Below are 24,230 nucleotides of genomic sequence, written 5' to 3'. Positions count from 1 at the left end.
CCTTTGCACTTGCATTAAAGTAACGCGCCCCTGATTAGAACTTACCGTACTGTCCGAATGTATAGCAGGCATGCTGAGAAGTGCCTGTGTGGCCACATTAGGATCATAACATCTATGCCCAAAAGGGCTAGCCTAGCATTCCCCAATAAATGTGTTAGTCATGGGCATAAATACTAGTACTTCTTACAAGTGCACAGACTGAAGTTCCTGAAGTACATTTCACCCAGGAAACCCACGGGTTACCTCTCAATGCAGTCACACCCTATAGTGCACCGCATTCCTCTCAGGATGGTGAGTTGCCTGATTGCATTGCTTCTGTTCTCTATACTAATCTTTCTTCTAGATTGCGCGAAGCCGCATGTTTCTCCTTTCATTAATGCTGCTGAGTTACTTTTGTCTACTGTGTTGTCTGACGTTTTATTCTTCTCTCACCCTACACAGGTTCCCAAAAGGGGCATGAGTCAAGATGGTCATTCTCAGGAAGGTATGGAAGGGTTATTACTTACATTTATTGCTTCACTTTTTCTTCATTAAAATGTCTGTATTTATTTTGAACATAGACATATTGGGTATTGGTGCCAGACTCGTGCTAAAAATGGGCTATTGTACTAGTTGAATTAAACAAATCCCCATAATATGGTGGCATTGATCAGAGACCGGTTGGAGGACCCGCAGACACTGACATAAGGTTGCTAGAAAAGTTGCTTTGTTGAGGCAGGATAGAGCTTACAATATGCATAAGTCCCTGCCTACAAGCTAAGACATGAAGCAAGTACGTCTCGCCATCCTATAAACAAATAAACCCACTCCTTGTTCGCTGTCAGTCCCACTCCCAGTTCCCCAGCTTTCCTCACCTGAACTTTTATCTTTTCTAAGGGCTACCATTACTTTACCATGCCAACTTGCCCTGTAAAACCCTACTAGCCCCTATCGGAGCACGAGATATTTGGCTCTTACATATCCTATATCCCTTTTACTCCATAATTTTTTTATTTTACAGAGTTTTATATAGCACAAACTTGACCAGAATCCGGTATCAGAGCGCTTTACATAGCATCAGTTGCATTACTTGAGGACACATACATTTTTGTTAGGCGCGGGGAGATTAAGTGATTTGTTCAGAATCACAGTATGTTCAGCATCATTGCCGAGACTCGAACCCAGTTCCCCAGATTCGAGGTCAATTCGGAGTCAACAGCCCTAGCCGTTAGGCCAACTCCTATCCTCTCCACTCCTCCTCATCAAATGGACTGCAGATATGACTCCCACTTATATTCTTCTGTTCTATTTTTCTGTTACATCTGTCAATTATGAAACAAGTTTACATTACATTTCTCGTCGCCCTATCCTGCCTAGAACACACACCAACCGGGACAAGTTTTATCAGCTTGAAGTGGGCGTGTAGCATCACACACGGGAATTAATGATTCCCTTAGGGAAAGCTGCAGTTGAGGGCAGGCCTGCCACTGTCAAACCACAAGCTTTTCTGCCCCACACCAATGTCCCCGAATGTAGGGGTTAATCCTCTCAGCTCCCATTGGGCACTGGCTTAAGGACATAAAGACATGCTATAAAAAGGTTGCTTTATTGTGGAGGCAGAAAAAACTCTCTATATGCGTTATCAGACCCATTTGCCATACACGCTAATACGTCTCTACCATCAAACTAACACATGAAAAAAACTATAACTCAGTCCCTCACCCTCTTAACAAACCTGATTAGTCCCCAGTCTTCAATTTGACCTATGTAATCTATAATCCATACCTGCCAGTCTCCTGTCCAGTTTTACTTGCCACTGGTCCAAGGCTGGCTATCTCTCTATTCCTTCTACAATTTCTCATCAGCTGTAAATTTCATGATCCCTTTGTTGTTCTCCTTTGACAATATTTTGCCAGAAGATGGAGTTTCTCCTTTCCCCTTCATTCACCTTTCTGGGAGCAGCTGAACCCCAAACAGTGGTGTAACGCAAAATTATTCCACTCCCCCCGCAAAATGTGATGAGGGCCCCCCTGAGTCTCCGAGATGTCACAGATGAATATTGGCCATGGGCTGAATGGGGTCGACATGCACCTGTGCTGATAAACCACTGTCCGAGTAAACTGGTGCAGATGGCTCTACCCACCCGCAAGCTGAGTGTCCAACATCTTGCACACTGCCAGCTGATCCTCACCTATTCTTACAAAAATCATTATCATACCACAGCCGTTCTATACATTTAAAGCTACCCAGTGCCGTTCTTACCCCATCCATGTATAGTGATGTGCTGTGGGAACATTTCACAATTTACAATGGTATCAATTTGAAAACCTGAAATCCACGTTTCTATGTAAAATGGAAGTATTGGCTGGCTAGACAATTGCAATTTATTTTATTCAGACCCTTCTCTGCAAATCCTTTCCCTGTGCAGCTGCTTAAAACGTTTATAATCTTGCCCCACCCAAATCCTTTATCTTGGACTCTTCAGTTAGTGATCCACAGCAGTTCCACAAAGCAAGTTTTGTCTGTTCTTCACCTTTTGATCTATCAACATTTTTCCATTTTCTCCCTCACCTATCTGCTTCACTGCCTAGTTCCTTCTCAGCCTGTAGAGTGAGATCATCGCCCTTCTTGCAGGTAACCCGACTCTCACCTTCCCTTAAGGTGGCTACTTTTAGAACCCCTCCTGACTCACTCTCACCAACCCTCCTTCACTTGACCTCTGAAGCTATCCCCCCTGTGTTTCAGATATGTGTTAAGAGGATTCCAACGTGCTTTTTCATTTTTAATACTTCACAAACTGATCATCTGGCTGGCATTTTTGCCTTCCCCTGCAGGGCTATCCTTTTTTTCAGGCTGCAGTTTGCCCACTCTTACCTCATCTTTCTCCCCTATTGTACCCCAGGATCCCTGTCCCTTGCCAACCACCAATTTTCCCATCTCCAGACAACTCCTCGCAGGTTTCAACCACTTGTCTCTTGCCACTTTCCAGCAGTCATTGCCATATGTAGACCACTGTCTCTTGTTCTTGTCTTGCCCCTTTCCTGCTGTCTCTCACCTCACACTCACTGCCTTGAGCTTACCTTGCAGATGCATCTCCCTCTGTGCCACTTCCGTTCTTTAGCAGGGAACCTTTCCTCACATCAACCCCTTCCATGTCACTGTCAGGCTCTGGGGTTGCGACCCCTTCCTATTTCCCTTGGTATCTCCCTATGCCCAAACCAGACCCATCCAGACCATCAGTAGCATTTTTGTGGCCAGTACTTAGCCTTGTGCCTGCACAGAGTTTTTAACCCATTCCCTTTAGTGTGTCCACCTCAACAGTTTCACCATACACCTGGGCTTTGCCTGATCTGCATCATGAAGATCCCAGTTTGTATGTTCTTGTACTTTGGCGGACAACAAACAATTTTCCTTTGCTCCGTTCAGCTAGCCAGTTGACATTTCACTATGGTACAGCAAATATTTTCATTCCCTTCCTTCTTCACACCGCCAGCTGGACGCACTATGCCACATGCCTTCTTTCTGCTCAATGGACAGCGATGCGTTTCTTGTCTCTTGCCCTTCTTGTTATACCTGCACACTTTGTTCATGCCACACCAATTTAAGAGAGATGGTTACCTAGACAATGGCTGTTAGACCTGACATCCTAGGGTTTTGTGTTCACTTGTCCTGTTTTGCTGAATTCCCTTTTGATGGGTGTAGGACCCTGCACATTGTACTACCACTACCACCACTTCAACAAGTGCTAAAAAGCTTGTTCTCTCTCCTTTAAACCGGTCCCAGGATACTTGTTTCTGGTTCAGGGGGACCTGGCTTGGCAGCTTGGGGTGGACTGTTCCCATGAGGCACAGGGTCAATACTGATTTGCAAATGGCTGGTTCCAAACTGGGGTGGAGTGGTTAGCAAAAGAATGATGGATTAAATCCAGATCTATGTGACTGGGGGTGAATGTTTGCATTGTTCAGCATTCCATCCATCATTTGTTCCTTTTGCACATATTGTGCCGCCCACTTAAGTAGCCCCTGAAACATGTCTTAGGCCTTCCATTGCAGCCTGTGTGTGCAGTTTAAAACTGCCATTTCGACCAGGTAAAATAAACCTTTAGACAGGCCTAATACTTCCTTTTTAATATATATAAATCACCCATAGGGTCAGCCCTAAACAGCCCATGGGGCAGGGTGCATTATTTAGCCACTTGGACATGTACATTTAAGTTTTACATGACCTGGTAGTATAAAATTATTAAATTAATTTTTCACTATTGCAAGGCCTACCTTTCCCATAGGATAGCGTTCCCATAGGATTACATTTAATAAGTGATAGCTTGTGTTTGGGAGCAGGTAGAAATGCTATGTTTGGTGTCTGAGGAATTATAATTGAAAGCCCTCTTTAATAGTAAAGTTCGATTTAAGTCACAATTCTGAAAATGCCACTTTTAGAAAGTGCGTATTTTCTTGTCCTAACCATTTGGTGCCTGCAGCCTGTATTCGTGGTCACATGGCTAGGTGTAGTTGACTGTTGGCTTTTATGTATTCCTCTCTGACAGTATCACAGTAGAGGGCTGGGTGTTGGCCAGATGGGTCATCCTGACTTGATGAGGGGGCGGAGCTGTCACTTGTCACACTAGCACTTCAAATGCACTGCCTCAGCTCGCACACAAAGGAATTCACACTAGCCTATTGTGCATGCAAAAAGACTGGGACCAGGGCAGGGAGGCATGAAATTCCAGGCACCTCTCTAGGGAGAAGTCTCCATAAGTTGTTCCCACTTTAAAGTGGGCGCCAGGTATGAAAATGGGACCCTCCGGCCCTCTGTGGATACTACAGAAGAAGGACTGCCCTGCTGCCTGAGGCCTGCCCTGCTGTCTGAAAAGCAAAACTGGATCTGCACTCTTCATTTGAGGACTAGTGTCTTCAAGGTCAAGTTAGCGGGCCTCCTGTTCTGAGCTAGAGGGACACAATAAACTCCAGAGGTCTCCCTGCCTGCTTCACTGGACATGTCTGGACCTGCAACTGGACTTGCCTGAGCCCTGCTGGCCTCTGTTGGAGTGAGTTCCTGACCCTCAAGAGGTTGACATTGAAGAGGAGTAGGAGAGGGTGATGGAAAGGAGTGATGACAACACCTTGTCTGTGACCCTAAAGGAGAGATAGGCCATTGCCAGATTCAGGGCCAATGACAGCAGCTTCTCAGCGGCTTCTCAGAGGAACTGGCGGACAGATATGCAGAAAGGGAGTTTAGGCTGCAGATGGCCAAACGCAGAATGGGGGTCTCTGCAAACAGGGAGGCTTCCAAGGAGAAGGCTCTAGAGGAAACAAAGGCTGAGGCAGAGAGCGAGAGAGCCTTGGAAGAAAAAACATCTTGTAGGTACAGAAGAGAGTATTAGGGAGCTGGACATGGAGGCCAAACAAAGCACAGGGTCCAGCAACAATGGTGGCAGTGAAACCAATGTGTTCCATGAGGAAAGGAGAGTCCACATATCTAAAGACCATGTTATGTTATAGTGTTTTTGTATAGCGCCTATCACCACCGGTCTCTAAGCGCTCACACAGAAAAGGAACATAACCTGCTGTCTCCTAGGTCACTCCGCCGTCCACCCTAATTAGGGCGAGGATGTTATCTTTTTAAACAAATAAGTCTTCAAGTTCTTCCTGAAAGACAATAGCTGCGAGTCTACCTTCAGGCTAGCCGGTAGCTCATTCCACAATTGCGGAAGAAGTACAGATAGAGCCCTGCCCCCTTTAGATTTTAACTTAATTCTCGATTGAATCAAGTTGGAGGCCTTACCCGAACGCAAGGTTCTGCCTGGAATGTACTTCCTCAGGCGCTGTTTAATGTATTCTGGGGCTTTGCCGAAAATTGCCTTGTGAGCCATGCAGAGACACTTAAACTGCACTCTAAGCCTAACAGGCAGCCAATGTAGCTTCGGGAGAAGTGGAGTTGCGTGCAAGTTCCTAGGTAGGGAATAGATCAGCCTGGCCGCATCGTTCTGCACCACCTGCAGTTTACTCAACAACTTCTGGGGCAGGCCAAGATATAAGGCATTGCCATAGTCCAGCCTCGAGATGACAGTGGCGGACACAATGGACTGCAGAGTGGGGGCTGATAGCATAGGTGCTAACTTACGCAGTTGCCTCAACACCCCCGTGCAAGACCCCACCACCGCCGAGACTTGAGGGGCCATGGAAAGGTCTACATCAATCTTGAGCCCCAAGCTTTTAACCACCCTACCAGAAATGAGTGTTGTACCTAGTTCTGGATGCCAGAATAGGTCGCACCAAGGGTTGACTCGGTTTGTGATGACCAACACCTCTGTTTTTTCTGCGTTCACTTTCAGAAGGTTGTTGGTCATCCAATTTACAGTGAATCGGAGCAAGTTCCTTACCGATTCCTGTGCTTCCCTTGTGTCTTCCAGCCGGACCAATAGCTGAGTATCATCAGCATAGTTAAAAATTTGACAATTCCTATGCATTAACTCCTCCACCAAGGGTTGTAGGTAAATATTAAAAAGCAGGGGGGACAAAGCGGACCCCTGGGGAACACCCCAGATCACGTCACTTGCCTCGGATAGCTGATCTCTCAGCTGCACCCTCTGGGTGCGACCCGTCAGAAAAGATTCAAGCCACTTGAGCACTTGTCCTGTTATTCCCAGCTTTGCGATACGGGCCAGCAAGATGGTATGGCTGACCGTATCGAATGCCGCTGATAAGTCCAACAGAATCAGGGCACAAGGCTGTTTATTATCCGCCCTGATTCTCAGCTCATCGGTGACAGTGGCCATCACTAGCTCTGTGCTATGTTGGGGCCGAAAACCCGCCTGCCTGGCATGGAGTAAACCATGTTCCTCCAGGTAGCCAGCCAGTGTGTTCAGAACGTGTTTTTCCAGGATTTTGCCCAGGAATGGCAGCTGCGAGATAGGCCTATAGTTCATTAAAGCCTTGGTGTCTGCTCCTGCTTTCTTTAAGAGGGGAGAGACCCTAGCTTCCTTCAGCTGGACTGGGAGATAGCCCACCTCTAATGAATCGTTCAGTAGGCTCAACAGCTGAGTTTGAATACCAGATAGGGCCATTTGAAAGATTCTCGGTGGGCATGGATCCGTACTAGAGCCTGACTTGACTTGGCCGACAAGCTCAGCCAAGCTCTCCTCGTCAATACATGGGAAGCTGTTCAGCATCCCTACCGGCTCTTGACTAGCAGGGCAAGATGACACCAGAGGTTCAACTGGGATCTCTGTGATGTCCCTAATAATGTTCTGTACTTTCTGAAGAAAGAACCTTTGAAAGGTGTCGCAGTCGGGTTGGTCACTAGCGGGAATCATCCCATTCAGCTGCATTAATTCCCTTAGGATTGCAAAGGTCTCCCTTTGTTTATTCGTGGCCCCTCTAATCCTATTCTCATAGAAGGCTGACTTCCTTACCGGGATATCGGCTTTATATTTTGAGAGAAGCCTTTTATAGGTTTCTGATTCCGCAGGGCTATAGCTAATTCTCCACCTTCTTTCCGCCTTGCGGAGAGCTTGTTTTTTTCTCTAAGTGAGGCGTCAAACCACAGTGCTCCCTTTCCTTTTGCTCTAGTCTTCTCCAGCCGCTCAGGAGCCAATTTGTCCAGGGCGGCACGGATCCAGGCCATAAGGGCTGTAGTATCGGAGTCTAGGTTCGACTCCCTCATCTTAGAAGGTGAAGTGGAAAGCAGCGTGGAGAGTAAAGAATCTGCTTCTATCTTCTTCCAGGACCTGACCTTCCTCCACAAAAGACTAGACACTGCAGGTGAAGGGTCTCCTGGAACCCAGCACTTAATCAAGAAATGGTCTGTCCATATACAAGGACTGACCTCAGTTATTTCTGTCTGGGATATGGAGGACCAGATTAAGTCTAGTGTATGGCCCTTCTCATGTGTAGGTCCCACTACTAATTGCTGTAGGTTAAGAGAGGTAAGATTGTTCTCGAATTCTACCTCTGTGGGGTCTCTAGGTACCTTATCCCAGTGGTAGTTGAAGTCCCCTACCACCATAAGGGATTTATATCTGGAGGCCAAATCCACCAAGAGCTCCAGGAAGGCATCATTAAAATCTGGCGAGCTCTATGGTGGGCGGTACACAACCAGCAACATGATACAGGAGGATTTGAGTGAAATTTTTATCCCCAGGAGCTCCGCACAGTCACAGTTTTCAGCTACGACTTGTGTCACCTTAAGACTTTTTTTAAATAAGAAGGCAACTCCCCCTCCTCTACAGTCATTAGGGCGATTATACCATAATGCGTCAAAATCCGGAGGCAAAGCCGCCAGTATGTCCGGCGTAGAGAAGGTACCTAGCCATGTCTCTGTAAGGGCAAGGATATCAATCTCGCCAGCATCAAGGAGTGAAAAAACCTCCAAATGGTGCTTTTGCAAGGAGCGCGTGTTCAGCGTCGCGATTTTGAACCCTCGGGACCTAAAGGGGTGTGACGGACACTTGGCTCGTTTAGGTTCGCCTTCTCCCTGTAGCAAAGCTTCTTTCCGCAGCTTAGCTAGTGTTATGGTGTCTAGCCCCAAATTACCTGTCCGTAGAGCCCGAAGGGTATCCAGGGAGTATATGTGAGGTGGACGATGGGTTCTGGCCCCTGGGCCCGTACTGGCACGGACGGGCGCAGACGGGCTTTCCTCTGGCGCTCCTCCGGCGCTCCGCTGCGCGCGTGCGCTGCGTGCTTGCATGCTAGTCCCTTAAGCAGTATATGGCAAAGAGCACTCGAAAAGACAAGAGCGCTACCCCCAGAGGCGTCTTGGGTGCGTCTCTGAGCCCACACCCAAGATGGCGGTCGGGAGTGAGGCGGCGCGATTTTCCCCCAAATGGTGAGTAGTGTAATTTCAATTTAATGTGCAGGCAATGCGAGCATGGGAGGAGTGAGGAGGATTAAAGTTAAAAGATAAGGTTATCACCTAAATCCGATTTGTGGAAATAGCAAATTTAGCAGCACAACAAATCACAATTTAAAAGGAGCAAAGTGCTCCAACAATGTTTAAAAATGCAGCAATAGTTCTAAAGCGGCAGCGGCAGTGTAACAAACCAATTCTTTGTCCTACGCACAGCCAACTAGTCCCTTAAGTAGTATTTACCAAAGAGCACTCGAAAAGACTAAAGCGCTACCCCCAGAGGCGTCTTGGGAGCGTCTCTGAGCCCACACCCAAGATGGCGGTCGGGAGTGAGGCGGCGCGATTTTCACCCAAATGGTGAGTAGTGTAACTTCAATTTAATGTGCAGGCAATGCGAGCATGGGGGGAGTGAGGAGGATTAAAGTTAAAAGATAAGGTTATCACCTAAATCCGATTTGTGGAAATAGCAAATTTAGCAGCACAACAAATCACAATTTAAAAGGAGCAAAGTGCTCCAACAATGTTTAAAACTGCAGCAATAGTTCTAAAGCGGCAGCGGCAGCGTAACAAACCAATTCTTTCATGTGCCTAGCTTCATAGTGGGGGACAACATAAATAAGTAGTTTGAGGTCTACGAGGTAGCCTTTGAAATGTACACGTCCCTGAGGGAGACTGGGGCACCATTCTGCAGTGGCACATCCCTACAGAGAGGATGGATTCTTTGTTGGCCTTGGGTAAAGATCACAGGATGAAATATCCCCTTCACCCCTTGAAGGCAACCCTTATCCAAAAGAATGGACTCACCCCTGAAAAGTGTAGGCTGAAGTTCAAGGACAGCCAGAGAAGTGAAGCAAACACTTATAAGGAGCTGTACAATCTGCTTTCCAAAGAGCACTTGTACAGTCATTGTTTTTCAGAGCTTTACCAAAAAGTGATAGACAACAAGCTAACTAGCCCTCAAGAACTTTTTAAGGAGGCGGATCACTGGCTCAGCACCAGGGTCCACAAGAAGGTATCTGGGGGGGTGCAGGCTCCTCACCAGAAGAAAGAGGGGGAGACACAAGTAAAACAACTGAGTTCTGAAAAGGCCCCAAAAGAGTTTCCTGGGAAAGTATTCCCATCCCAATCCTGACCAGAAGAAGGGAGGGTTCCATATGAAGAAGAAATCTGGTCACTTCACAAGTACTTTGAGTGTTACAGGTGTAGGCACTCAAAGAGAGACCCCCAACTTCCCAAACAGGCAGCAGCCCCCCACTGGTGGGCAGATTCCGGTAATGGCTAATGTAGGGCTCGGAGAAAAGGTTGTCCCGGTTAATACAGAGGGAAGTGCAGAGATCACCTTAGGGTCCCTGGTAGAAGCAATGGTACCCAAGACTGACATGCCTAGTAAAACCAAGAAGTACAGGTAGTGGGTCACCATCAATTAACAGAGGATTGAGTCTTTGAGAGACACAGAAGCAAGTATGAGTACTGGCAAGTGTCATCTGGTGTTGTCAGAGCAGGTACTTCCCAATCCAGTGCATCAGGGGGTTACTGCTGACAACCACGAGAGTCATTACCCAGTGGCTCTGGTTCCCTGGTTCCCTTTGAATGGGGGGATCTTAGGTTCTTTGAAGGTAGGTGTGAGTCCAGCCATGCCAGTGGATTGCGTGTTGGGTAATAATGTGGAGCACACCTTCTGGAATTAGGTGGAGCTCTGTTCACACAAGGTCCTGGAGCTTGGAACAATGGCCCAGGCACCTGCCAAGAAGATGAGGGGCAGGGTGTGTAGGAAATCTGCCCCAGAAATTCCCACTGTCCTGGAGGAAGCAGAACGTGAGGGGGGATGCTCCACAACCTACTGGGGAAGGCATTGCTGCCATTGGAAACCTACTTGAACTGGGCGGATTGCAAGCTGAAGGAGACCCTTCCCAGGCAGAATTCTGTCAAGCGCGGAATGAGTGCCCCACTCTTGAGGTCGTTCAGCACCAGGCTGAAGCCCAGGCAAATGTAGACACCTCTGGTGATCACCTCATCTATTGAGAAAATGATCTCCTGTCCAGTTAGCCTAAGGTTCCTGAGCCTGGGGCAACCCATATGTTGGTGGTCAACCAGTGATACAGGGCCTTGATACTGGAACTGGTTCATGATGTTCCCCTGGCAGGATATCTGGGCAGACCCAGACTTTTGAAAGACTGGTCAACCACTTTTATTGGCCATGGGTGATAATGACTTTAGATGCGTTCTGTAGGTCTTGTCCAAACTATCAGGCCAGTGGGAAGACAGGAGGAAAGGAAAAGGCTCCCCTGGTTCTCCTTCCTGTTGTGGACACCCCCCTTGAAAGGGTGGACATTGATATTGTGGGGCATCTGGGTCCCAAGACAATCTTGAGCAACAGGTTCATTCTGTCTTGGTGAACCATTCTACCAAGTACCCGGAAGCCATCCCTCTGAGAATAGGGACTGTGTTCACTGTGGACAGGGCACTGATGGAGATATTTACTGGTGTGAGTTTCCTCAAGGAGGTGGTGTCTGACCAAGGCATCAACTTCATGTCTGTGCACATGAAGTCCATGTGGGATGAGTGTAGAGTAACCTACACGTTCTCCACACCCTATCAACCGTAAACCAATGGACTTGTTGAAAGGGTCAGCAAGACCCTCAAGTGCATAATAATGGGCCTAGTAGAGCCCTTGAGCTGGAAGTGGGACGTCCTGTTGCAAGTTTCAGCCCCTTCGAGCTTCTGTATACCAGCATGTCAACGGGCCTCTCAGCCTTGTAAAGGAAGGGTGGGAGCAAGTTCCCAAGAAACCCCTTAGGATGTAGTCAGCTACATGATGGCTCTAAGATCCCAGATGAAGCAGTTCTAGAAGACTGCCACTGAGAACTTAGCCACCAGCCAGAAAGTCAAGAAACTCTGGTATCACCAGAAGGCCACTCTGGTTGAGGTGTGGATGATTGAGCCAGTGGAGCCCCAAATCTTGCAGGACCAATAGACTGGGCCATATTAGCTAAAAGAGAGCAAGGGGAAGGTCATCTACCTGGTGGATCTCCCGACTTCCAGGAACCCTTTAAATGTCCTGCATATTAACTGCCTTACGGCACACTTTGAGAGGTCCAAGGTCACTATGTTCTTGGTGACAGATGGAGGTGATTAGGTAGAGAGTGAACCTCTCCCGGATCTCATCTTCTCAAAAGAGCATGATGGATCAGTAGGGGAAATGAAGCTCAGTTTCTTGGAACCTCCAATTGGAGAGAGACTTCCGCCAGCTATTGGAGCAAGTCTCTTTCCTGTTCTCACTTATCCCTGGACTCACCCATTGGTGTACCCATGACATTGACACAGGGAACGGTATGCCTGTGAAGAGTAAGATCTTCTGACAAAGTGATGGCCAGCATCAAGTGTCCAGGATGCTGCAGCTAGGGTGATTGAACACTCCAACAGCCCTGGGTGAATCCCAGTTCTACTAGTACCCAAAACTGCCCCACCGGGCTCCATCACAGAACTCTGGCTCTATGTGGGTTTTAGAGGACTCAATTCAGTCACCAAAACCTATGCACACCCCATTCCCCGAGCTGATCAGCTCAATAATCAGTAGTCAGCGGTCACGTTCCTGAGTACCTTCGATTTGACATTGGGGTACTGGCAGATTGCCTTAACTGGGGGGCTAAGGAGAGGTCTGCATGGTCCACGGCAGAGGGCCACTTCTAGTTCAGGGTGATGCCTTTTGGGTTAAGGAATGCTCCTACCACCTTCCAGAGGTTGGTGAACCGGGTCCTACCTGGGCTGGAGTACCACTTGGACAACAATGTGGTCTTTAGCCCTAGCTGGAAGGACCACATGAACCATCTCTGGGCAGTGCTTCAGGTCCTTCAGACGGCAGGCCTGACTATCAAAGCCAGTAACTGCCAGGTAGGACCGGCTTCCATGGTCTCCATTTCTACTAATTGGGTTTTTGTTGCTGTTGTTGCATCAAATAATTTATTAAATTTTACTCTTTATTGCTGTTTGGTTACTGCATAAATACTTTACAATTTGCCTCTAATTTAAGCCTGACTGCTTTTGTGGCAAACAACCAGAATTTTAAGCACAGGTTAATTTAGTGACTTTTGTGGTTTACCCTGACAAGGATTGTGAGTGTTGCTTGAGAAGGGCTCACACACCCATCAACTGCCAACCTCATTTTTCAATTTCAATTTCAATTTTCAATAGCCATCATCCCAGCTGCCTGGGTTGACTTCTCCTGCATCCCTTCATGCATGCTGAGCAAGGTAGAGTATTGGCTGGATCTCCTCTTCCATATCCCAGCCACATGTATCCTAGGCTCCTACATTGATCTTTATTTTCTACTTGCTCTACCTTTGTCACTTCGCACACTTTGCCGTTGTATGCAAGCCACTTGAGTTCAACATTCTCCATCTTCATCCCCACACACACTTTCACCCCTACTGCTATATCAGGGCCACTGGGCATGTTACGGCTTCCTGCGATAGGAGTAGGTCCAGTTTGCTCCTAAGTTGCATCTTCTCACCTCAAATTCATTCACCCCAATTGCAAAAAAGATGGAGGAAGTCTTGTTTCTAGTGACGAAGTAGCCACTGGAGAGCACACATCATTATGGAGATTTGAAGCCAAATAAGTAAATTAGGGGAGGGGGGGTAACTGTTTTAATATGGAAGTATTTCTATTTTTTGGGACATATGGGAATGAGGTAGTTTACATATTTGTGTGATCGGTACAAAGTTGCGATGAGCTGGAGAGTGGTTAGAATCAAATACAGTTGTATGGTGACTGAGGGAATCACAATCAGTGTGTTAGGTGACAGTCTGTAGAGTAAGTAGATAGTGCAAGACTTGTATACTCAGGGGAATATTCATAAGCTTCATTTTGTAGTATGTTTAGTAGTGCTACAATAGTACTACTAATGTTCTACAAAATGCTATTGACGAGCTTACATGCAGAGGTTCCACCTCCACCTCTTATAGCTTTGTCTGTGCAGAGATCACCGCCCGACTGTGGAGTCTCCGGAACCAGTCTCCGCACACGTAAGTATACTTTTTGGTAATATATTGTGGCAGACAGAGAGGATGGGCTGAATAATGGGGAGTACTTGCTACTAAAGGGGAGGATTGAGGGATGAGTAAGAAGGGGTTTACTGAGGGCTAAGGATAATTTTAGGGAGGGCCCCACAAAAGAGTAAGCCTATTCACAAACATCACTTCTAAAGTTTCTACAGCCAAAAAGAACCAAAAACAGTCGTAAATGTACTCCAGCTCAGAGCTGGAGAAAGTCTTGCTCCACACATGGCCAACCACTTGAACTGCAACACCCTGTAGTAGAAAATGATGCAGGTAGGATCCTAAAATAAAGAGCCATGTAAAATATTGTTAAATTCAAATGAACAATTTAAAACAGTTCAAATATAAACACAATATATTAATGTTAAATTATTTAAAAATAAATCATATTTTTTATTTGAACCTATTTTAGTAACTGTTTTTTAATTTAAAAATTACTCATTTTCATTAAAATATATTTATATTTTTAATTAATTCTGTATATCACTTTGAATAGCTATTAATACATAATATTTTTAAACTTGAGAAAAATAAGTTTAATTTCTTATATACTAAATATTTAACTTTTAAATTTAAATTATGCTATTAATGGTGTAACTTTTTATATTGTGTTCTACCTTCAAAATATATATATAGAATTAATGCACATTAATATTTTTTAACATAAAATTATTTTTACTATGTTTAATTAACTTTTTTACTTTTTCCAATGCTTTACAATAGAGAGATTTCTGCCAACAGGGCAAATATCTTTCTATGATAAAGGATGGAAAACAGTTAAAAAGTTAACTAAACTTGAAAAAAATTACCCTTTGTAGCAGTAGTAAATTACACTCGTGTATGTCACTCCACATCCAGTTTCATGGGTTGGAGACATGCAAGTCTACACATTTGAGTAACTTTTCACTGGTAAATGGTGAATAGCCCAAAGTAGTACATTGGCTCACAAATGTAAGAGTAAACTTACATGTGTAGATTTACTCATGTATAGCTTTGTATATGGGTCCCAGAGTGAGAAAGGTGAGAGGAAGGATGCAATTCATCAGAAGGTGAAAGTATTGGGAGTTGGCACAGCGTGTGAAGCGAAGGTGAATCTGATACAGGGTTTAGTACAAGGGAGAGATAAGAGATGCATGATTGAGTATAATGAGAGAGCAAACACTCAAATACAGCGTAGATGATGAAACAGATGTGTGAATACTGAATTTCCATTTACTAACTCTCCTCACTTCCTGCACAGGGTGATCATGTGTGGCTGGATGTCTCATCCTCCAGTGACTACAAGGTTCCCATTGGGGCCGTGGTCAAAGATTCTGAGACTGGGCAGATACTACTGGTGGACGATGAGGGAAAGGTGAGTGCCAGGAAAGAGGTTACTCTCTCATCCTGTATTCATTGTTGTAATAAACATGAAACATTCTCCATTATCAATCACACACCTCACACTTTGTCCAAAATTCTAAGTCCAGAATTGATGCAGAGTTGGTATCAACATACTAACTTAGTCCAGCTTTTAAGTGTTTGTTAATTTCATCCTCACAGCCAATGGTGGCACTCAACTATCTGAACAGAGACAGCACTGATCACAGAACTGTGCTACACATGCAAGAAATACATTGGACACATAGCAATTCTGACTGTTAAAATTGTTAGACTATGCTTCGATGTGCATAATAAGATCATCCATGCATGATTGTATGTCCATTCCTGCTTGTTCCTGCATGTAATTTTGTGTTCCTGCATGTGCCTGCTTTTGTTTATTGTTTCTATTACATCCCATAGACACCTATGAGATTGTGTCTATACTTTCATGCTCTTGCATGATATTGTTTGAATGCACACCTGCGTTTGCAATTGACAGTCTCTCCTTGTACTTGTAGTAACTCCCGATCTCGCAAGTTCCTCTCGCTGTATGTTGTGTTTATTCTTACCTGTGTCCAGTGTTTAGTTTGTAAAAGAATGAGTGCCGGTGCCCACAGAGATGCTCAGAAGCCGTGCCCGGCAATATTAAATGTCTGTGCGCCGAATACCAAGGCTATGTAGTCCTGAATCTCTCTATTCCTCTGCAGACACTCCTCGCTTCTTTATCATTAATGTCATTTAGGGTGACCCCTGCCACAGCCTTTGCGACCCCTAGCGTCAGCAGTAGCAAAATCAGTGCCATGAACATAAGCAGCTTGTATGGACGTTGGTGGGGGCTTCACTATCTTTGTCAAATTTGTATTATACTAATTGTGAATAATATTAAATTATTTGCTATTAGTTTTATAAAATAAATAGCTGGAAAATGACTTTCCCAGGCAGCTGAGGTAAGTAGAAAAAATGTTTTTAAATGCAGGGGCGTTGAGTGCGTGCTTGCAGTTTTAGAGTATGCTTAGGTAAGAGTGTGTGTGTATGTGTGAATGTATGTGTAGGTAGAGAGTGTGTATGTATGAGTGTGTGCATGTGTGAATGCATATATATGTGTGAGCATGTGTATGTGTGAGTGAAAGTGAAGGTCGAGGGGCATGTGAAGTCACTTTCGCTACCACTGGCATTTTGGTGAATTGACGTCCATGCTCTTTATCTCACTTTTTCAGTTCTACTGCTTTCTCCCTTGGTGACAGTGTTTCTGTCTTTCTCTTTCTCCTTTTTCCCATTTGTATTTTTCCTTCCCCTGCTGTCAGTAAATACATCATGAGAAAAAATAAGTGCCCAAAAATGAGTGCTGGTCACCGCCAACTACTAGCTCAAATTAAGCACTCCCTGTGTCCGTTTAGAATCTGTCTGTCCTTCTATTGAATATCATACTTCTGTCGGCTGTTGGCTGTCTTCTTGCAATTGTTATTCTGTCTATTCCTGTATGTGTACATCCAGTCGTGGCTGCTGCCCATTCCACGTGGTGGGGCAGTGTGGGGGCAGCGCGGGATAAGAATAAATAAAAAATAAAGAAATATACACTTACTTTCTGCTTCCGTGTTGGGCCTTGCTGCTCCCAGCACTGCAGTTACCATGAGCACACAGGCTCCCGGCTCAGCACCCAATCTCAGCGCCTCTCTCATGCAATTACTCCCAGCATGAGAGAAGTACTGGGATTGGGCGGAGCGGGCCAGTTTCACGCTCCAGCAGGGACTGGGATCCTGAGCCCTGCAGATATCACCAAGGAATAGCCTGGAGATATTCAAGTGCGCATGTCTGTTCTACGCCCGTCCAAACTGACATGTGCACTTTTAGTGCCCACTACTCCTCCAACTGCTGGTGACACTGTGACCTGGCCCGCCCTGATTCGACGGACTCTGCAAACTTGGCCAAGTCAATGAAAAATAAAGTGATAAGTGTTTTATTATCATATTATTTTTCATTTTTTGCCTTTCCGCAGTGGGGTGACTCTCCCCCGCCATAGCCCTGTGTACATTACTGGTCGTGATTGTGTCTTTGTTTACTTCTACTTGTTCCTCCATGCTTGTAATTTCTCTGTATTCTATTCTGTCTATTTCTGTTACTGTTTATGAATGATGTTGTGGTATGGCTACTTATGTCTGTTCCAACCTGTGGAATCTATTTTATGTATAGTAAACCCTCGGACTGGCTCATACCTGCAATCAGTGTGTAATTAGCTGTGGTTCCTACTGGTGTAACCAGAAACTGCTTCCGAACCCGTTAAAACTGAGCTTTGCAATGTGTTACAGCCCAGACCTTTGTACATCATATCCGGCAATCCCTTTTCCATTTTCATATATGTTTGCTTGCAGATCACCTTTTTTTCCACTGAATGGTGAGGATCAGGACCTGCTTCTCTTGTACTCAGTAAATGTTTGTGTAAGACCTCAGCCCAGTACTTTTTCCAGTTCCATTATTCTTTTTGCTGTTTGCTCTCGCCTTGGACTACGTTATTCCACAACAGTGTGATATTAATCCAAGGTCATCGTATCACAGACTTTAGGCACAAACTGGCCCAAATAACAACTGAATCTCTTTCTGGTGAACAGTTATATGATCATATGTGCTCTTTGTTCTACCTTAGGCCCAAGGTCTTCAGGTAGTGACTGGTTTGTATGCAGCGAGAGGGCATACCAGTCCTGTAGAAGAGTTTGGATTTAATCGTGCACGTGAATCATAAGTTGTGTAACTCACTTTGCCCTACTGAGGTGGTCCGAAGCACACTTCCTGCCAATGTTTTATAAAGGTTTTAGAAGGATTTAGAAAGTTACCCTATTGCCCTCAGTAGTTTACACGGTTAATCTCTGCATGACCAAGATTGACATCTGGATGAAAGAACATTTTCTTAAACTGAACACGGAAAAAACTGAGGTGCTGGTGTTTGATGCACAAGAACCCTTCTTGTCCTGCTGTTGGTGGCCTGAGGAATGTGGCCCTTTACTTACGCCTGTTAAAGTAGCCTGAAATCTTGGAGCAATCTTTAACACTTCCCTGAACTTTGACTCACATGTCAATCGTATCACGAGCACCTGCTATCACATAATCAGGACTCTTAGGAAGGTCGTTCCTTTTATTCCCGTTGAATTGCATCACTCGGTGGCCATTGCTTTAGTCTCCTCCAGACTTGAGTACTGCAATATGGTCTATCTGAATATTAATGTCTCCTCACTTAACAAGCTTCAAGTAGTGCAAAATGTGGCTGCATGCCTTATTCTTAAAACTCCCAAATGAGTGTCTGCCAGAGATGGCATTAGAGTGCTGCATTGGCTTCCTGTGAGGAAATGCATTGTTTGAAAGGCTATTTGCCTAGTCCTCCTCACGCTCCATCACAGATGGTCCAAACATCTCTCCTCCCTTTTCAGCTGGTACACTCCAGGCAGGTCACTCAGATCCTCTTCAGCTAGGAAAGTCTCCATGCCCAGATTCCGAAGTCAGATGGGGCAGTCCGTCCATCTACAGGGCTGCTGCCAAGTTATGGAATTCTCTACCCGTCCACATCCGTTGACTTGACACCTTCGCCTCATCCAAGAACATGGCTTTTTTCATCATAGGCTCTCTGGCTTTTCTGTGCTTAGGAACTCTCTTTTTTGGGGGGCTTAGCAGTTCAGGTTTAATGCGCTTTATAAATTAATGTTTCATTTCATTTTTCATTATTGTAAGATTCTCCCACTCCCATGTGGAGCTTACCCTACGAGCCCAATGCAATGGGTGAAAGTTACTCCAGGAAAGGAAAGAGTACTGAGTCATAAGGCCATTTTTTACCCTAGTTCTGAGCAATCTGCTTTAGTCAGCCTAGGGTGTCAATGGCTAAAAAAAAGGGGTGTCTAGTGGTAAGAATCCATGATTTTGAAGAGAGCCAAGCCCTCATCAGCTTAAAGACTCCAATAAGCCATCTGGTCCAGCTTCAGTTCTTTATCCAGACATGTAGCGCCCAAGTCGCCAACTCAGCATCGGACTGAACCAGTCTCTCCTTTAGAGCATAGTGAGATTTGCGTATTGCATCATGATCGAGCAAATCTCTCTTCATGGGTACAGGCAACTCTTTTGGCTTCGAAAACTTGGAGTCTCTTGCAGTCCTATCCTAACGCACCAGGTCCATCTCCTGATTCATTCTTCACCCCATTATTGAACCCAGTTTCTGCATGATGCATACAGTGGTTAAGTAGGAAGGCATTACCCTGCCAGTAAGCAAATACCTTCTCCACAAGCTGAAGTGAAGACATTGAGTGTGCCTCATTGTTCGGGCACATCATGAGTGCCCATCAAAGCACAGGAGACACAAGAAGCAGAAACACCAATTGGAGACACCCACTGCAGCCTCTACCTAAAAGGATTCTTATTGTAGAGTTGTCCCAGCTCTGAATATGCACCAGAACCAGGAATATGTGATTACCACTCTTTTTGCCTAGCCAGATGTTGGAATAGCAGAATTTGGGACAGGTTTCCTTGGCCACAGGTTCAAGACTCTCAGAAGGCTCCATCGGAAGAAGCAATCTCTCTCTTCAAGGCTCATTTTCTTTTGGATTCTCCCATGACTGTTCCACTCCTTTGCACATTGGACTCTATGGTGGTCAGGATAGACTCATCTGTACCATCAGACAAGGAGCAATTGGACCAGGAAATGCACAACCCTTACCACTACTTTTAGACACACAGGCAGGCTTTTCGTCCATGCTGTGATCCTTGCTGTCATACCTCTAGTTTTCTTTTTTGGATGACCTGAATGCTGATAGACAAGGAACCCTCCACCACAGTTTCCAGTTCCTGTGGTATAGCTCCTGGTGACCCCAGCACAGTCTCCGGTATCCAAAAGCCAGCTCCACTCTTCGGCCCCCGGTCTTAACCAGCATTACCAGTACTTTCCTCTGCTGTTTTCCTTGTGCTCGCTACTGACCTCTCTAGTGGGCTTTCAGGGAAGGGCAATGTCATTATAGATCCTTCATCCAGGATACTTGCCTGCAGAGCCAATCTGGACTGGACAAAGACCATGCAGATTATACCCATCACTCGGTCATAGCCAAGACTTTAGCAGCAATGTCCATTGAAACTACAGCACTCCGCTGAAAGGTGATGGCATCCGTGCTTTTATGGCACCTTCAGTTCCCCCACAAAAACTTGCCTTAGCCATTGACCAGTAGCTACGCAAACAGCCTCAGGAGAGCTTCAGAAAGCCACACTCCCAATTTAGAAAGCTTAAAGTCCCTGAAAAATTCATATTGTGCACCCAAGGATAGCTCAGTGTTGTCCCAGTGAGCCCTTTAACTCAGTAAGTGGTGTTAATGGCAGCTTCAGAGAAGTACAAAGCATTAGCTCCTAAACGGACAAAGAGGCAAAAGAGTGGGAAAAACATGTACCGTCTGGCAGTATCACCCCGACAAGCCATTTCCAACACCTTCACTGCCACCTACAGACTACACCTATAGCAGGAGTTCAATTGGTATACCTCAGTGCTCCAGAATGCCACCGTGAGCACTATATGTTCATGTTTTAGCTGTGCAAGGAGGCACCTGATCAGAAACTTTTCACATCATCTGACCTCAACAAAATTATACTAGCACCAGCAATCTTGTCCTAAGTCTTAGTGCCCCAAGGCAAGTGACCAGGAGAAAATAATCAACCTCTCCCATGTAAGAAACTTCTTTTAATCCCTCAACAAATTAGGTCCCTCAGCAACATGGTCATGGCCAAATTACTGAATTCCATCTAAGTAGTACTGCCAAGACCACCATCTCTGCTCTAACCACTGATGGTTTCCCATTTTTGCCTTGTCCCGTGGTACCGATGACACTGATCTTGCTAACCCAGTTCTCAGGGGTAAAACAGGCAGTGTGAGGAACAGAAAGGCAACTGGGATCTTATAGCCCTATTTACATTCCTTAAGTTCCAGATTGTGTTCTCCCCTTACCCTCAGCAGTATATTGGAGACAGTTGTGAGAACTGGTGAAGGCCAGTGGGTTAATTTTGAGAACTGATTGCAGTTCAACTTGTACGTGATGTCACCTCTACTAACTGACATCTTGGGCAATTGGCATCCATCCCTTTGGAAACATTCTAGTGCTCTGAGTATATAAGACAATTTTGGAGTTGATTGAGTGCACCCATAACTTTTTCTGTTTCAGGAACATTGGATACGAGCTCACAATACGAATATGGTACATTCGATGCACCCCAGCTCTGTCAATGGAGTTGAAGACATGATCACCCTCGGAGACCTGAATGAAGCAGGGATTGTCCGCAACCTTCTCATCCGCCACCAAGAACGCAAAATCTATGTGAGTGTTCAGACTTTATAGCCAATTCTCTCTCCCTCTGTCTCAATCTCTGGCATTCCCTTTGTTTTTATTTATATTTGGTGTTCAGTTCTAAAGTTTTCTGCTTCTGCATTTTGTCTTCCTACTCATTATCTCTATCTCAGAATACTAGTGTATCTACTTTCTCTATATTATAGTTTCTTATCCTTTTTCTGTCTGCTCTCTTGCTTTTCTGTTCTCTACTTTTCTCTTATCTGATTTAGTTTCTCTCTTTCACCCTAGACAATCTCCTTCTATGTCCTTTTTAGGTTTTCCCCAGCGATGCAGCGCTATGCGCTGCTCGCGTAGGTCGAGATCTATTGTTGCTTAGGATAGGTGCATGCGCTTCAAAGACATCAGCTGTGAACGCATACAGCGGCGTTAGCTGAAGTTGCAGGACAGGACATGTGCACGCGTATTATTGATGCCGCGTTAACATGCCTGCTGCTTGGCGCGTTAACACGCCTCTTGCTTCCTTGCTGTAATATGTGCACGTTCCAAAGACATCAGCTGTGAACGCTTATGGCGGCGTTAGTTGAAGTGGTAGGACAGGACATGTGCACGCGTATTATTAATGCCGCGTTAACACGCCTCCTGCTTCCCGCGTTAACACGCCTCTTGTGCTTCCTTGCTGTAATATGTGCACGCGTTTTTAAAGACAGCATTAGTGGCACCGTGTGAATACGGTTTTCGTTCCGTTGCTCAGTGTTTCCAGAACATTCATATGTGCACATGCTAACTTATTTGTTTACCATGCCTTTTGCATTTGTTTTACATGCGTTTTGCATTGTGCTTAATCGGCAAACATTAATATATGCATACGCTAGCTTATTAGTTTTATCATTGCGTGTGCTTTCTCCAAAAACAAACACAGGAGATATGCATTTATTCTTTGCTGCTAGTTCATTGTGACCGTATGAATAATAGCGCTTGTGCATGCATACCAGTTGTGGCGTGTGCATTAAAACAATGTTTTTTTTTTGGGGTTGCGCTTTCAAATATTGTTTTTCCGGTTTAATTGATGTATTCTTAGCTACTGGCTCTTTGTAACGGTATAAATAATAGCACTTGTGCGTGCGTACCACTTGTGGCACGTGCATTAAAAAACTGTTAGACATTATGCCCGCAAATTAGTGGCGCCATGTGAATACGCTTTTGGCTTCCTTGCTCGGTGCAGCACAGAATATAAATATATGCATACACTACTATATTTATTTAACACGCCTTTTGCATTATGCTTAAGCAACGAACAATTATCTATGCATGCAGTAGGTTATGTATTTAGTTTCGCGTGTGCTTTCTCAATTAACAAACACAGCAAATATACATGCAACATTCTAAATAATAGCACTTGTTTTCAATGCGCACGCGAGCTCCAAGTGCGGCGCGCTTTACACGTACAGCATGCCTCACCCTACTTACCGGCTCTTGTGGGGACTGTGCGCTGCCCCTCGGCTGGTCTACGTCTTCAGCCGATCACTGCAGCAACACGCGGGGCTCCATCTTGCTCACAGGAGCCCCGCCTGAAATCCTGCTTTGGCCGCACCATGCGGCATTCACGAAGGCGGGGTGGGCTCCCGCCGGACTTCCTCTACTGTTTTTTTTTTTGCTTTGGGTGCTTTGGCGGCCCCCTCCCCGGGCCGCACGAGCCGTGCAGCACTTATTCAAGTACGGCGAAGTCCGCAGGCGCCGCCACTGGGCACGAGCCGTAGGCCACGCCGATGTGCACGCTCACGGCGTGCCTACAACGCGCGCATGGCGCATTTTCACTTTCCCTTGTTCGTTCTGAGATTAAGACCCGGAGGGAGACATTTAAACCACACAACAGGGTGGCAAATGTGAAGTCAAGGTTGAAATTTGCCAACCACAGCAGGAAGTGACATCGGCGAGGAAGGCATTGTGGGTCTTCCCACAGAACAGGAAATAAGCCGGGAGAAAGAACGGGTCTGACTCTGACACCGAGTGGAACAGCAGAGGGCTCTGAGCATGGTTGCTTTACCTGGCTGCAGCGAACCAACACCGGCGTGGATTTCGCAGTGACCATTCTTACCCCGTGAAGTAGTTTGGGGCTGGCAACAGCAGGCATCTGGTATGGATAGTTTAAGTTATTTCGGGACACGTGCAGGATGATCTTGGAAGGCAAGCTGCAAAAAAAGCACCAGAAAATAAGTGCAAATGAAAGATGTCAATGAGTAGCAATGTGCCCGGTGCGGTTCGTACGTTCATCCCTTTGCATTGTGGTATTTCTGTGTGTGCTTTTCCACTATAAAAGTTTACGAACACATGACAGCAAAAAGGGAAACTTTCCAGATTGCTCACTTTAAATCAGCGTCTGTGACAATGGTCACACACAGGCATACTCGGCGAATGTGGCATACAAGCAGCACAGCGGAAACGCCAAATTGAGATGGTCAGTGTGTCTGCCACCAGGCCTGTTGAATAGGGTGGCCTGGTAGGGATGTCACTCACCAATGGTGGAAGAATTTACTCTAGCAACAAACTGAATGTTAAGAATTTACTCTAGCAACAAACTGAATGTTAAGATAGTTTAGGGAGGTGAGGTTACTCGTTTGATATTGGTAACTCAGTGGTTAGAACACTGTTTATCGCTTTGAATGATTAAATGGCTCAGAGGGTT

At 45.6% G+C, this 24,230-nt stretch overlaps 1 protein-coding gene across 2 annotated transcripts in view; it reads left to right on the top strand.

The window, feature by feature from the left end:
• Nucleotides 1-24,230, top strand: part of LOC146785536 (unconventional myosin-VIIb-like) — a 961,158-nt gene that overhangs the window by 177,949 nt on the left and 758,979 nt on the right. For both annotated transcript variants that reach the window (XM_085634664.1, XM_085634663.1), the window contains exons 2-4: nucleotides 442-484; nucleotides 15,124-15,237; nucleotides 21,422-21,574. In XM_085634664.1, the coding sequence (XP_085490790.1) occupies nucleotides 467-484; nucleotides 15,124-15,237; nucleotides 21,422-21,574 (285 nt within the window). In that variant the 5' untranslated portion in view covers nucleotides 442-466. The remainder of the gene's footprint in view (nucleotides 1-441; nucleotides 485-15,123; nucleotides 15,238-21,421; nucleotides 21,575-24,230) is intronic.

Source organism: Triturus cristatus, chromosome 11, assembly GCF_964204655.1.
Source record: "Triturus cristatus chromosome 11, aTriCri1.1, whole genome shotgun sequence".
Taxonomy (NCBI): Eukaryota; Metazoa; Chordata; class Amphibia; order Caudata; family Salamandridae; genus Triturus; species Triturus cristatus.
Note: the sequence above shows the minus strand (reverse complement) of the source record. Positions and strands in the feature narration are given on the sequence as shown.